Here is a 16,252-nt window from a genome sequence, read left to right on the forward strand (position 1 = left end):
TATTACCCTGCCTTGCTAGGTTGGGAAAGTTTTCCTGAATGACATCCTGAAGAGTATTTTCCAACTTGGATTCATTCTCTTCGTCACATTCAGGTACACCTATCAAACGTAAATTAGGTCTTTTCACATAGTCCCATATTTCCTGGAGACTTTGCTCATTCCTTTCTATCCTTTTATCTCCAATCTTGTCTTCTCGTTTCAGTTCACTAAGCTGTTCCTCGAGATGAGATCCTTTCTTCTGCTTGATCAATTCGACTATTTAAACTTGTGCATACTTCGTGAAGTTCTCATGTTGTGTTTTTCAGCTCCATCAATTGACTTATATTCCTCTCTAAATTGTCCATTCTCGTTAGCATTTCATCAAACCTTTTTTCAACGTTCTTAGTTTCTTTGCATTGGGTTAGAACAAGTTCTTTTAATTTCCAGAAGTTTCTTATCACCCACCTTTTAAAACCTGCTTCTGATAATGGAACACAGTCGCTCTCCATTAAGCCTTGTTCCGTTGCTGATGAGGAACTGTGATCCCCTGTAGAGGGAGAGGCATTCTGATTTTGAGTATTCTCTGCCTTTTTAGGTGGTTTCTTCCCTTCATTATATATTTATCCCTCTGTCGTCTTTGTTATTACCGACTTTCTAACTACGTCTCTGAGCGGATGTCCAACTTGTTGATTCCCAGTGCCGAAATCTGAGCAATCCACTGCACCGGCCAAAACAGCGGTGTTAAGATTGACGGTACTTTTCTGCCTGGGAATCTCCAGACTGTGCACCAAGAACTGCCACGCCAAGGCGCCAGCAAAACCGCCGCGCTGGCCACAAGAGTTGCCCTGGCAACCCATGGGGCTCCTCCGCTGGGAATCTCTTAGTCCGTGAGCAACAAAAATTTGTCTAAAAGTGTGGCATCCTCTTGTTCTCTGTGCCTTCACTGGGAGCTACTAGCCTGAGCTGGTAGTGATCAGCCATCTTCGATCTCTCAATACTTAAGAGTTCAAGGTCTTAAGGAGCAAGCCCCATCCACTGGACTACATTATCTTGGGATTGGGTCTGGGAGTTTGCTTAATGTGTCTATTGTTCCCCTAATACAAGATTCCTTTTTAAAGAAAAAATAGACTTAAATAGGTTAAGTGAAGTCTCATGCCTAGATCACACAGGTACATGTTTCCTGATTCTTCCTGGGAAAGAGATCCTACTGCCTTTTGTAGGGGGGTGGGGGACCTACTTTGGTATTTATTTCACTTTTTGTGTCACACTGATTCTCTGGTCTCAAGACTGAGCTCGGTACCCCTCCTTGTACATCATATAGTCCTGACCTCATCCCAAAAGAGTTCATCAAATTCTACTGTAAATGCCTCTTGTCTTCCCACTACACAGGAAGTTCCCTAAGTGCAGGAAATTTATCCAGTTTACCTCTAAATGCTGAAGACCTGCTCACAGTGGTTGTCAATAAACGTTTGGTCAATGGGCAGAGAAGTAGATTAACGGAGAATGACTGAATGAACAGATGCATCAATTGATTGACATATGAAAAAAGAGTCACTACTCAATAAGATCCAATTCTAATACTATCTCCATCCTATAATGAACTGAATTAAGAATGGAAGGATCTTGCAATCAGATTGGATTAGGTTTCTGATAATCAAATATCCATTGGATATTACCCCCAATGAAGCAAGGCACCATCTCACCATATTTGTAAAGCATGGTTGAGACATTTGCCTCCAAAACAAATGGCAATTTGATTCTCCCTATTTTTCAGGTTTTACATCTAGCTGAGTATCTGTTACTAAAACATGGCCTCTGCATAAGGCCACGCAATCAGTTATGAAGGGCACTATTCACACAGATTACAAACTGAATATTGCCCCCCTTGAGTTGTGTACTGTGGTGGCTCTGATGGGACCTGAGACTAGGATATAATTATGTTACAGAAGAGAGAATAAAAACCGACACCCCTTCCCCCAAGAAAAAGAATCTGTTTAATTACTTATTCTTTTTCCTATTTTTTTGTTTTTATATTTTTTAGAAGTATAAGTAATAGGCAGTATGAGCCACTGACTTAGAGTGAAACCTCTAGAATGGCACAGCACAGCTCCACCTTAGTTGTGGTATCTTTAGTAAGCTGTTTAACCTTCTGTGCTTCAGTTTCCTTGAATATGGAGAATAAAAGCACCTATATCATAGGATCACTGTGAGGGTCAAATGAGTTATAACACTATTATAAAATAAAATCTAGCACATGGCAAGTATTCAACATATGTTAATGATAATAGTAATTATTAAAATGAATAATTTTATGCTCATCTAGAATCCAATTAGCAGATACTCAGGATCCATTTAAAATTATTCTTCCTAACTTACTGTCTTCATGTATTTATGTATCTATATATGTAACTATACAGATGTACTAATAACCACCATTGTTTCTTTCCTCAGACTATGCATATATATATACATATGATGTATAGTATACTGTGTATATATACATATAGTATATGTATAGTATATATACTATGGTACATTGTATTTATACAATATACACATTTGCCACATATAGTATACATTCTATGTATACTATACTATATACTATACACTATGGTATATATACTATAGTATATAGTCTATAACATACATACACTATATACTGTATACATATACTGTATATGAACTATACATATACTATATACAAAATATGTATATAGTACTTACCCTCCTTAAGCTTCTCCCTTTAACTGAAGCAACTGAATCTGGGTCTGAAGCAGCCACACCTTGGTCCACAGGAATCATCCCATTGCATCTCACACCTATCATATACAGTAAATATACTCTGCATACTGTATATACATATATACTATATATGTACACAGTATATACACAGTATACTGTTTATACTATATATACTATACATATATATGTATACGTGCATATATACTATATATAGAATACTTACTATATATAGTATACATGTATATATACTATATATAGAATACATAGAATACTGTATGTACATATATACTATATGCTATATATACACATATATACTAAATATGTGTATATGTATACTATATATGTGTATATATGTAGAGTATATATACACTATATATGTGTATATTATAGTATACATATATACACATATATGCTATATGTATATATACAATGTATAGTATATATTTCTATACTATATATGTGTGTATATATACATATACAGTCTGAGGAAAGAAACAGTGGTGGCTATTAGTGGGAGTTCTAGGAACCAACCTGACTGACTGAGTTCTAGTCCTATTCAACAATTGTAAGCCAAGTCACTTAACTTTATTAGCCTCAGTACCCTCATCAGTGAAGATACTAGTAGTAATTACTTCCTTTATAAGATTTCTACAAGTATTCAATGGGAAACTATACTTAAAACACTTAGCATAAACTTGGTATTCTGTAAGTGCTAGATTCTTGTTTTAATATATGCACAACATCTTTCAGGCTAGTCTCTCTATACTTTAATGAACACAATCTATCACAGTAGAAACAAAAATCTCAATTCTAGGCTAAAAACACTGATATAAATGAGGGGGAAGAGACACAAAAACATAACCCATGTGAATGTGATGCTTTTGTCTCTCTCTTTCTTCCAAACTATAATTGGTTGATTTTTTGGGGGGGGGTGGTATAGGTTGATTTTCCTTTTGTAGAAAATATCAAATTTACAGAATGGTGCAAGAATAAGAATAGTACAAATAACACCATATACACTTTACTCAGACTTGCTGGTTATTAACGTCTTAACCTACTAGCTTGTCATTTTCTCTCTCTCCCTCTTCCCATACATAATATATTTTTAACCATTTATTACGCTTTGTAGCCATTTAAGCATAAGTTGCATCATTTGTCATGGCCATTTACCCCTAAATGTATTAGCATATATTTCCTAAAAATAGGGATGTGTCATTGGTTAATTTTAAATGCAATAGGAAAATATGTCATTGATTCTTTTAAAAGTCTACTTTATTCATATTGTAGTGAAAATAACACAACTGACATTTTCTTGTTCAAATTTAAGGTTTAAATTTTGGGCAGCTCACTCCCCAACACAAACTAGGTAAGGCAATCAGAACACAATTGGTGAAATATCCTTACTTGGAGCACCGAAGAAATGCACACAGTCCACTATAGAAGCCAGAAATTTCACTTACATATACGGAACATATTTGGTACAAGGAAATTTATTTTTAAATATATTATAATCTCATTCTCTTGATTCAAATGATTGTTGGGAAACTACCCTTTTCTTAAAATAAATAATACATGGTAAGGATACTGTAAAAACCTTCATGTACCTTCATAAATCATCATGGAAATTGCTTTATAATTGCAACAAACCTTGATGAAAAATGTCAGCTAAAATTATAAAGCAATTAAATAAATTAACATGACTGCCAAATAGATATATTAGTAACCTACACTCAGCCAAAGACTAATCCATATGTTAAGAGAAGACTCTTTTTTAAAATTTAATATGTTAATTTGAAAACATGGGTCTTTAAGGTGATGGCAGGCAGTAAAACAAACCAAGAGCCTGGACTCCGGAGGTGGTTAGACAAGGTTTGAATCTGAGTTCCACCATTATTAAACCGTGCCTCCTTGGAAATGCCACTACCTAAGCTCTCCACACCTCAACTGCTGCACTTGTACTGCAGAATACAGAATACAGAACTGATAACACTATGTCGTGCAGGGTTCAGAGATAGTTAAAAGAGACAAATCTTGTGACTCACTTTGCACAGTGCCTGGTGCATACAGTAAGCACTCGATTAATGATAGATGTTATTATTAAGTGGAGAGGTCTGGTCTAATATGTTTTCATAAGAAAATTATAAATTATCACCCTCTAATTAAATTTAATCTAAAACTCCTATGGCTTTCCCTTTTTCTATGCCCCAAGAACCTTAAAATAAGGAACACCAGCCAAACCATGTTTATTTAAATCTATTAACAGACACATATAAATCAAGTCCAGTGTTATGAGCTTTTACGTTTGTAATTTTTTTCCCATTTTTTTTCTCCAGTAGAACTCTATCCACTCAGCAACTATACAATGGCAATTAAGGTTAACAACATATAGTAAGAAATACAAAGAAACAGAACTTTGGAGAATTAGCTGATGCTGGGAATAGGCAGAAAATGTGCTGTTTCAAGCATGCCTATTATTGGCTAAATCATCCAATTATTAATCTTCACTATATTCTCGCCTGGCATCTAGCACTGGGTTATTATACTCAACAAATGCTGGTATGCTCAACAAATTCTGTGAAGTCAGTTTTTCAAAACTTAGCTTGTTTAAAAAAAAAGAAAAAAGAATCTTCATATAAATAAGTCCTCAAAGCCTGAAGAGATATTGAAAAGAGCGCTTGGGAAGTCATGCTAGAAAGGGAAGGGAAAGGGGTAAGGAAGAAAGATCAATCTTAACAGAGGGCGTATGAAGTGTCAAGCTCATGGTTGGGTGCTTCCATATATCCTGTAAACATCAGTAAAGATAATGAGGAAATGGAGCCTCACAAAACATGAGTAATCTGCCCAAGCCAACAAAACTAGTAAGTGGTAGAGCCTGCCAGCCTCTCAGGTCCACCACAGCTGAAAGCCCATCACATCTGAATGTTCTAGACTCAACAAGTCAAGCACTAATGATACGCAGAGGGAGGGCATGAGTCTAAAGTGCACTATGCTGAATGGGCTCTGAAAGGTGGCCTGAAGGTACTGGAATGGCCTTTCCAGTGGTTTTCTTTTCCATTACATACACCGTTCTGCTAAATTAAACTGATAGTACAAATGGTCATAAAATGCAGTGGTTTAAGATAATGACTTTGGGATCTATCAGACTGAAATCAACTTAGCTCTGTAAATACATGTATTTGAGCCTCTCTAAATCTCATTTTCTTCATTGGAAAATGGATATAATAATAGCTTACACTTCAAAAGATTAACAGGATTAAAGAAAATAACGTAAGTAATGTGTTTAACAGAGTTCCTGACACAATGGGCACACTCAATAAACACAACTTGGTTTTTAAAAAACTGTTAATTTTTAAATTAGAAAGCATAAAGTCAGATGAGTTACTCAGCCTCTCTGCTCCACCTTTACCTCATATGTAATGACAGTAATAACTACCACTAGCATCATGGTACAACTAACCAAATAATACTTGTAAAGTACTTAGGCTGTCTACTGACAAAGAGTGATGAATGCCAGCTGCCCTGTCTAGTGCAGAATTTAGAATTTCAGAGCCGATCTTAAAGCTTTAAAGAAATCAGTCTAGATAAGCTCTAAGGAGAAGGATTGATAAAATACATAAGATGAAAAACAGAAATAAAAAGAAGAGCCAGCTACTCTGGAAGCTGAGGTGGGAAGATCACTTGAGCCCAGGAGTTGGAGGCTGTACTGAGCTATGATCATGCCACTGTACTCCAGCCTGGGAAACAGTGAGACTGTGTCTCCAAAAAAAATAAAATAAAATAAAATGAAGAAAGAAAAAGAAAAAGCAAGAAAGAAAAGGGTAAGGTAGAGTATCAATAGAAGTAACTTACATGGACTAGAATAAACAATGGCTTGTAATAAATGCCATGACAATCCATTAATCACAATGTCAGTTTTATTACTAACAAAAGCTACAATGGAGAAAACGGCTTTAGATCTTTGTTAACAAAGAGATTGTTAATAAATCACCCCCAAAATTAAGAGAAGACTCCTTTTTAAAATTTAATACGTTAATTTGAAAAAATGGTCTTTTAACTTACCAAACCCATTCCTCGGCAAAGCTCAAAACCATGGTATTCCCAGTAAGACCCGCCTGAGTAAGACTTCCAGCAGGAATGGACAGTGAATGGCACACTTCCCTGGAATCAGACAGAGCCCCCAGGAGAACAGGAATTGTCACCATCAGGAAAGTCCAGGTCTTTCTCATAAAGTCACTCACAGGAAAACTCACTTCTCCCCTGGCAAGAGGTAAATACAGATTCCACAGTTCAATGCTCCTGAAAGGGCTATGCAGAAATGCAAAGTGGTGCTCTGCTCTGGGTTGTCACAAACACAGGGAATGCTGCTGTCATTTATCAGGAGGGTTCCAAGGATGTTCCAAGTTCCTCAATGAATAAAACTCCAGAATAACAAAGAACCTTCCTGCTTCCCTCACCACCTTCCAGTGCTCCATCAGAGAGTCCCATCAATGAAAATGTGTTTACAGTTATCGGATCCCATACTCTAGCTCCAAATCACATCTAAACAAAAAGTACTGTTTTCTAAACCCATGATTTTTAAATTTGGCACAAAACTCCTTGCCTGGACTATTATCTTACTTTGTGAAACATAAATCATAGCTCACCTCATACATGGTGAAATAGGAGACTATGTATAAGCAGTGACATGGCAAGCAGTGATACCCTTGACACAGTAACAACCTTGACATGGGCAATCTTGTGTTTAAAGTGATTTCTATGTACACAGTTTGTGCTAAACATTATGAAGAGTATAAAAACAAATCAAAAGCATAAGAATTCATTGCTGCCCATGAATATTCTCTGTTAGAATATCCTCTTACACGGGGTATTTTGGACAGAACCACATTTAAAGTCACAAACATATGATGGACAAAGGAAACCTATACCACAGTAAGAAACATTCACTTCTTTGTTCTAATGATTGGCTTCTTAAAGGAAGGCCAATAGCAAACCAATGCACAGCAAATAAGTTTTGATGGAAAAGGACAGGTGTAAGCAGTCAAGGGGTGGGTCAGCAGGTGAGAGGAGTCCCCATATTACAGACAAGCCAGGGGAACATGGGAAAATACAGGCATGATGGGTAGGAGGGAAGGGAAGATAAAGAGTAGAAAACTGATAAAGATAAAGGTTGTTTACATTATAAACAACAAACATCTGTGGTTACATAGAAAAGAGGTGAGAGTTCAGATCCTTAAGAGTCTGTGTGCTTTACATGAAGCCAAAGTTAGAGATGACATAATAGAGAGAAAGGGACAGAGAGATATCATAACAGAGTATCCAGAACACAGTAAGTGTCCAAAAGCTGGAGAGCTATTGCTATTGTTACTAGTCATAGTTTTGCCACAAGCTAGGCTTTGTAAAGTCTAAAGCAATCCTTTTAGACAGCCCTTAGTTTAGATAGAGGACGAGGGCAGAGAAATAACAATAAAGAGAATGTTTCCAGTGACCTTTATCTCTTTATCTGATCAGTCCTATGATGCTTGCAGAACTTTCTTGTTCATGAATTATGACCGGAAGCAGTCCACCAGTTTCCAACACAACCTGAACAGGTATGCACAATCCAGGAGACAAACTATTTTCCAACATCCAGTTCGTTATCCTGGACACTTGCTGACAAATAGGTCTACTTCATGTTATCAGCTCTAATTGTCAAAAGTCATAGGAGAAGTGTTTGATTTTAGGCAAGCCGCACCAAAAACAACTACACTTAAGAGAAAACAGTAAGTTCAAATAGAACTAATGGTAATTTATGGACCCATTTAAAATAGTAAACAATATTAGCAGATGCTAAAATGCCCATTTGAATATGGCAACCGTATAAATAAAGAATAGATCACCTATGTTTACCACATCAAATTTAAATTGCCTTGTAGATCAAATGCATGTAATCCCTCTGTAAAGTCCTTTAAGTCAATGATCAATACCTCTTAGATGGGTTACAATGGTCTCGGTATTGGGAAGAGCTTTGATGAACAAAGTGTTAAGCTGCCGAACAAAACTGACTTATCCTTTCCTCTTTTAGGTGACCTTTGCTTGAAAAGAAAGATGAGAGTTGAGCCCAGAGAAGCCAGGAGGAATGGGAGGGGCAGTGTTCAGCATTCCAGAGAGCCAGCACTACTGGATGAGTTGTATCTCGTTTTGACAGCAGCAGCATAGTAAATGACAAGCGTTGTCAGGTAATGCATTTATCTTCATGGGAAAAGCAGCCATTCCAAAGCAAGAATCTCAGATGTTGTCACATCAGCTAGGACAAGAAGTCATAAAACAGGAAGGCTACCAATGCGGGGGATATGGTGATATCTAGACTACAATTAGGAGGAGCTGTGAACGGGTACTCCAGCTCCAAGCTCATGGGAGCTTTGACATTGTTCTTGTGTGTTTCGATTACCGGCCAAGTAATTAGTGAAGCCCTTGTCAGTCATCTATGACCCTTCTTGGGGCTGAAGACTCTGACCTTCCTTTTATTCGGAAAGCCTTATGGTCAAAGCAATTCTGCTGTTTCTCTCAAATGCTAAGTAAGGAAGAAAAAAATAAAAGAAGAAAAATAAAGAAGATCTTTTTCGATTTCTTCCTGGAAGAAATTTGTTCATTTGTTCATTCATTCAACAAATATTTATCCTATAATCCAGGCACCAAGCTAGGAGTGGCCTGGTCACTGAGTTAGAGATGCTGCCTGACTCATGAAAGTTAGAATCTAATTAGGACAGGCAGACAAGCAGCAGGCACTACAGTCAGGCACAAAACAGGCACGAAGGAGGTCATGGAGTAGGGCTTGGGCAGTGCGGAGGAGGGCAACAGGCACAATCTGGGGAGGCAATGGAGGACTTCGTGGGGGAAGTGGCATCTGGCTAACACTTAAAAAGACGACTGTGAACTGGTCAGCCACACAGGTAGGGAAATAGGAGAAAATAATACCCATTTATAAATAATACCCATTTATAAGAAGACACAAAGTGTGTGTGGAAGATGAAGTTTGTAGGGTTGAAGTGCAGAGCAGGAGGGGCTGGGAATGTGAACAAAACTGGAGGGGGAAAAAGACAGAAATATTAGCAGATGGTTCTGAGGAATAAGGGACGTAGGCATGTTTACATGCGTTGCAAACCCATATATTGTGGTTCCCCATAGGTACGTAAAGGAAAGACCGAACAGAAAATGATAAACCTAGATATCCTAAGATAATCATGTAATGATTTTTTTGTATCTGAATAATCATTAAGTAATTATTAAAATTATATTGTACATAGCAGTGAATTACTTGAACATCAGAGAGAATATCCTTATTTTTAAGATATTGTGCCTTACATTGCTTCCAACCCCAAGACATAAAAACGTCATTATTTTAAAGAGCTAGAGCTTTAAATTCAGTCATCAGAAAATTTGTTTTCTTTTCTTCTCAATAGTCTGTTTGTATATTACTCTAATCTGGCTATTACTAATAACACCCAACTTGGGAGTTAGAGAGAGAACTGGTTTAACCCTGACCATGCAACTTGCTGTGTGACCTTAAACAAACTATTAACCTCTCTCAGCCTCTGTTTCCTTTAAAGAAACTCACATTATTGGGTTGCTATGTGTATCTGATAAGACAATCGTTAAGTCCGCACTACTATTTCCATTTTACTGAAGAGTCAACGAGATTCAGAGAGATTATGTGACTTGTGCTAGGCCAGGCAGCCAGCAGAGCAGCCCTCAGACTTCACAGCAGGCCCCTGAACTTGTTCTGCATCTGGATCTCTTTTCTATTGGGGTTTTCCTAGTGGTGATTTTCAGTGGTAAATATAATAAAATTTCAACTAACATGCCCTTTCTTCTTACTGTAGAAATGATAAAAGTTATTGAATAAAAAAAGAGTGGAGAAAAATAAATAACCATAACAAAAATAGCACTGGATGAACACTGTGTATCGGTAAATTGTATGTTTTGTGAATTATATCTCACTAATACCATTACAAATTTTAAAAAGTAAAATAGCAGCAGATGAGGAGTGAGTAATACAACATTTCAAACAGTACAATTTTGAGAAAGTTCGATACTGTTGTTTCATCTTTTGACCGGTAAAACAGGGGTGCTATTACCTGCATTTCCTTTGCCAACGAATTAAGATAAACTGAATCCTAAGTGGTAAAATGTGCTATGATGCACGTACAGCTCCACTGCATTATGGCAACACTAAAAATAACCTGAGAATGAAGGAGCTTTATTTCTTCATTTCCAACGACCCATGAGCCTCCTAAAATGTACAGGGAAAGAAGTCCACCCCCACAGCAAGCACCTGTTCATGAGGTCATCTCTTCTCAAAATACTGAAGTCACTGAAATGTCAATGGCAGGAAGTTTTGGAACTTACAGATTACACGAGCCCATTTCTCTGCAGCACAGTTACATCATCATCAAGAGAACCATTTCCCAAATCCACAGCTTCCTAATCCATTAGCAAAACAAGCTGGTGGAGAGCTTGGCTTTCCCAGTCATATGGGCCAAAGAATCAAAATAAACACAAATGTGGCCAGAGTAACTCAAGTCGAAAGAATCCCAAGTCAGCCCCAGCCTACTCATGTTCAAAGGCACGCACACTACACCAGACTCCAAAACAGAACTCTTCTGAATTTCCTTCCCATTTTATGAAGGAAATGTAAAATGAATTGTTACCTGTTTTCTCTTTTAGTAGGAACACCATTTCTGCTTTCAAAATTCCTAATTTACTGGTTTCACAGCCGTAAAATATCAATGCCAAGGGCTTTATACAAGCAAAAACAAACATGATTTTCCACTGTATGTAAAAGACAGAGGTCAGTTTTGCCCCAATTCCTAAACAGTGGTAAGCTTAAAATCAAGCCATTTAGCTCACAATCAGGTCCAATAAATCAGTGGAAAAAATGGGAGAGCATGCCAAAATGTAACCATGGTAACACCACAGATGCGTCAAGAAATGGTGTGCTCATTTGCTTCATCCCCATTTCTTAAATTGGAATCTAAGTAGGGGAAAAATTACACAGAGAACAATCATGATTCTGCAATTACTGATTTCTGCAAAGTTGTATTGAACCTGCTATACTATAACTTCGGAGGCAGCTATGGGGCAGCTATGAAAATAGCCCTAGATTACTTAAGAGTTAAAAAGACCAGATCTGCCACTTACTGGTTACCGAACCTCCCTGTGACTTTGTTTCTTCATCTGTAAAATGGGTATTAAAGACCCCCAACTTCAAAGGGTTACTATAGAAGGAAAGTCCTTCAATGTGGAAAAGGCAGGGCAATAGTGAACTCAGGAGACTCAAAGCCCTGATCATCTCTGGACTTGATTTTATTGGCTTACAGCATTGTCTCAGTTTCTTGATTTATAAAAATAGAATAGTAACGCCTGCCCCACGTATGTGATTAACATTAGGAATTAATTATTAAGCCAGAATGTAAGAAATTATTATTAGGTTATTACTAGGATTACAGTTTACAACTTCAATGCTAAAAGACTAAAAGAACTGAGGACCACAAATTCACATTAACATATCATCACAACTTCCTCTCCATCAAATGCAGCTTAGCCACTCCATGAACAGAGGCAACCTTGGGGTCCTGTCCCAAGTTGCTTGTAGTAAACCTCTTTTCCTCTCAGAGCCTCTGTTTTATTAACGAGTAAAATGGAGAGCCAGGGGCTATTCTAGAATCTAATCTCTGGTGGTTATCATCCAGAACCATAGTCTAAGTCCTTGCAAATCTACAGAACGCCTTAGATTAGTTCTGTTTATTCTGTTAAGTAGTATCAGGAAACAACAGTACTCTAGCATATCATTTGCAAGGTTTTTTACTTATTTATTTATTTATTTATTTTAAAAAACCATTTATAGCAAACAAATCATAAAAATAAGCAGGGTACCTTGAACATTAAATTATTCCTCCTTTCTTTTGCTGCTTTAAAAAATGGTATTTCTAAGAAAATAAATTTCAAACTTTGAAGGACTGGGTAGTAGAGAAGAGAAAGAAAAATTCTAAGTAATAAAACCAGAATCATTCCTTCCTCATATTTTAAAAGAAGTTAAACAACCAGGAACACAGTGTGCCACAGCACAGTGATACTTCATACCACTGAGCTGCCAATTTATCCACCCATAGACAGACAGACAGACAGACAGACAGACAGACAAGCTGCCTTTCTTTAACACAGATACTCTGCTTTCAGCGTTCCTGTGTCCTGTGTCTTGTTTTTTCAGATTTGGTGTAATCTAGTGGTCTAGAGGTTTGGGATTTTTTGATCTGTGGAAATCATTTCTTCAAACAAAATTATACATAAAATCCTGATTTATGAATCTGATAAAGCTGGCGAAAAGGAGAACCCTGAGAAGGAAGAGAGAGCCACTGGTCAGTCCGAAGGCCGCTGGCCTGCTCTACTCCGTTAATAACAGCAATGGTTAACATTTATGGAGACTTACAGCACACTATTACCTTACAAAATGCTTTCTGTCCCTCATCTCATTGACTCCTCATAGTAGTTCTGTGAAACTAGTATCAGTGACATGTCCTTTCCACTAATGTGAAAAGTGGGCCTTACAAAGGGTAGGTAATTTGCCCCTCACTGCAGAGCTGTGACTGAAACCCAGGCACACCATGACATTGGGCTATTGTCCCATTTTCAATTCTGATTTGCTTGAGTTAAGGAGTCACTTAGTAGGCAAGCCACCAGGTGTTCCAGAACCAGTTTTTGAGATCTCCTTTCTCCCCTGGACTTTATACACACACACACACACACACACACACACACACACACACACACCCCAGCAGTGACATGCCAAAGCCTGGCTACTTACAAGGCACAGCATGGCGGTAAAGGTTATCCCTTATGGTCTGCTGGAGCTCATGATCAGGAGATCCTTTCTGGAACCGCTGATTGAGAAAATGTCGCAGGTCCTTGTTCAGCCTTCCTCCTGCAGGAAATACATAAAATAGACATATCACATCAACAACAGGGCCTCCTGGAAAAGGAGTAACCAAGAACTGAGTGCGTGAAAGCAACAGGATGCAATTCTAGCCTGCCATGCCTGGTCACTAGGAGGATGTACTTTAGATTTTCCTCTGCAGGGGTAAAGTCAAGCAAGAACATCATTAGATAAAATGGCACTGGCAATGCATTAATTTGGAGATCCTGTTTCACATAATACTAGAAGGCTGAAATATCAAAGAGTTTAATGTAGCCTATTACATTTAAATATGTGCCATAGACACATGTAGAGACTTACTAAAAGACCAAATTGATGAAATCTTAAAGAAGACAATCCAGCAATAACTGTCAAATGATAAAATGTTATTTGACCAGGAATTCAACTAGTAGGAATTTACTCTACAGGTATACTTGTATAAGTCTGCTCAAATTTCCATGAGTATTACTATAGTTTTTTTTTTTTTTTTTAAGATGAAGTCTCACTCCGTCACCTAGGCTGGAGTGCAATGGCGTGATCTTGGCTCAAGGCAACCTCTGCCTCCCAGATTCAAGCGATTCTCCTGCCTCAGGCTCCCGAGTAGTTGGGATGACAGGGACCTGCCACAAACACAGCTAAATTTTGTATTTTCAGTAGAGAAAGGGTTTCACCATGTTGTCCAGGCTTGTCTCAAACTCCTGGCCTCAAGTGATTCGCTTGTCTCGGCCTCCCAAAGTGTTGGGATTACAGGCATGAGTCACTGCACCTGGCCCTAATATAGCTTTTTTTATGACAGTAAATAAACGAAAACAAAAACCTGGAAACAACCAAAAGGGATTAATGAAAGCAGTTCCTCCATATAACAACTACTCTACACCAGCTAGATTTCCATGGCTTGATATTGGGAGAAAATGTGTGGAATTGTGCATAATGTCTGATTCCTTTTCTGTAAAAATGAATTTGGAAAAGGGAATACTGGGTACTAATAGGAGGAATCATAAGAAAGTTTTAACACTAATTTCATTTAGGAAAAAGGACTTGAGCTGGGGATAAATAAGTAGACTTCACTCTTCATCACACAGACAGAGAGACAGATATAGACATAGACATCTCCCTACCCCGTGTTACTTTTTAAACACTAAATGTATGTTGCTTTTGTTGTTGTTATTAAAGCATAGTTATCTAAGTAAGTCTGTGTTTGTTTCTTTGTAATTCTCCACACTTAACAGAACAAAAGAAAAGCTAAAAATATTATATTATCACAAAAATGTGTCATAGAAAAGAGACACATTTTAAAAAATCATCATCACAAATTACAGTTTACAGGATCAACAGAAGGCTTGTAGATCAACCTAACTAGAATTCTCTCTTAATGGAGAAAGATGCTTCAATGACAGCTAAAAATAACTAGGCTGCGGCTGTCTTTCCATTTTTAGACAAGATACAAATTAGGTAAGAACATTTTTAGCCTTAGAGAAACAATGCAGCAACCCAGGAATCACGTGAGCCACAAAACTCATGTCTTCAAATGATAACTTCCCCATGGTCAAAAAGAGCAAATCATGAGAACGACAGTGATAGTGAAGATGATGATATTTCCTACCTAGGGGAGGAAACTACTGATCTTTAATATCACATTCAATATAAGATTCCGGCTACACCTGCTCATTTTCAAATAGACTAATAAAACCCAATTTGTGCTATTTTATTTGACCAGTATTATATCTACTGTTTCAAGTGGCCTAAAGGAAAATACATATATTCAAATCAAACTTAGGTCATTCAATCATTCATCAATTATTTATTAAATGAAGACACCGACATACCACATGAACCTGTCCCCCACCAAGAAAAATGAGCACAAGGTTTGAACAGACAGTTCACAATGGAATATATATGACTATTAAGCATACAAAAAGATGTTAGACATGATTAGTCATTGGAGAAAAAAAATAAAATCACAATGAGATCCCACTAAGTACCAACTTGAATAACGAAAATTAAAATGACTGGCAATATCAAGTGTTGGCAAGGTTGTAGCAAAAAAGGAACTCAAATATACTACTTAGCAGGCATACAAAATGGTTCACCCTCTTGGGAAAACAGTATCTTAGAAAGTCATACCTTCAATAGCCATGGGACCCAACAATTCTACTCTTACTTACACGAGAGAAATGAAAAGAAGTCCACAAAAATAACCATGCAGATGAGCCAGGTGCAGTGGCTCACACCTGTAATCCCAGCACTTTTAGAGGCTGAGGCGGGTAGATCACATGAGGTTGGGAGTTCAAGACCAGCCTGACCAACATGGAGAAACTGCTTCTAAAAATGCAAAATTAGCCAGGTGTGGCAGCACATGCCTATACTCCCAGCTACTCGAGTGGCTGAGGCAGGAGAATCACTTCAACCCAGGAGGTGGAAGTTGCAGTGAGCCGAGATCAAGCCATTGCACTCTAGCCTGGGCAACAAGAGCAAAACTCCGTCGCAAAAAAAAAAAAAAGAAAGAAAATCAACAACTTGTAGATGAGTCTTCACAGCAACTTTACTTATAAATAGCCAAAAACTGAAAACAACCTAAATGTC

The 16,252-nt window shown here is 37.6% G+C and overlaps 1 protein-coding gene across 14 annotated transcripts in view; it reads right to left on the reverse strand.

The window, feature by feature from the left end:
• The window catches only part of MAGI1 (membrane associated guanylate kinase, WW and PDZ domain containing 1), a 677,859-nt gene that overhangs the window by 254,758 nt on the left and 406,849 nt on the right, over positions 1-16,252 (reverse strand). For all 14 annotated transcript variants that reach the window (XM_012469458.2, XM_012469472.2, XM_012469429.2 and 11 more), the window contains exon 2: positions 13,562-13,678. In XM_012469458.2, the coding sequence (XP_012324881.1) occupies positions 13,562-13,678 (117 nt within the window). The remainder of the gene's footprint in view (positions 1-13,561; positions 13,679-16,252) is intronic.

Source organism: Aotus nancymaae, unplaced genomic scaffold (genome assembly GCF_030222135.1).
Source record: "Aotus nancymaae isolate 86718 unplaced genomic scaffold, 86718_ANA_hifiasm-v0.15.2.pri h1tg000067l, whole genome shotgun sequence".
In the NCBI taxonomy this organism is placed as follows: Eukaryota; Metazoa; Chordata; class Mammalia; order Primates; family Aotidae; genus Aotus; species Aotus nancymaae.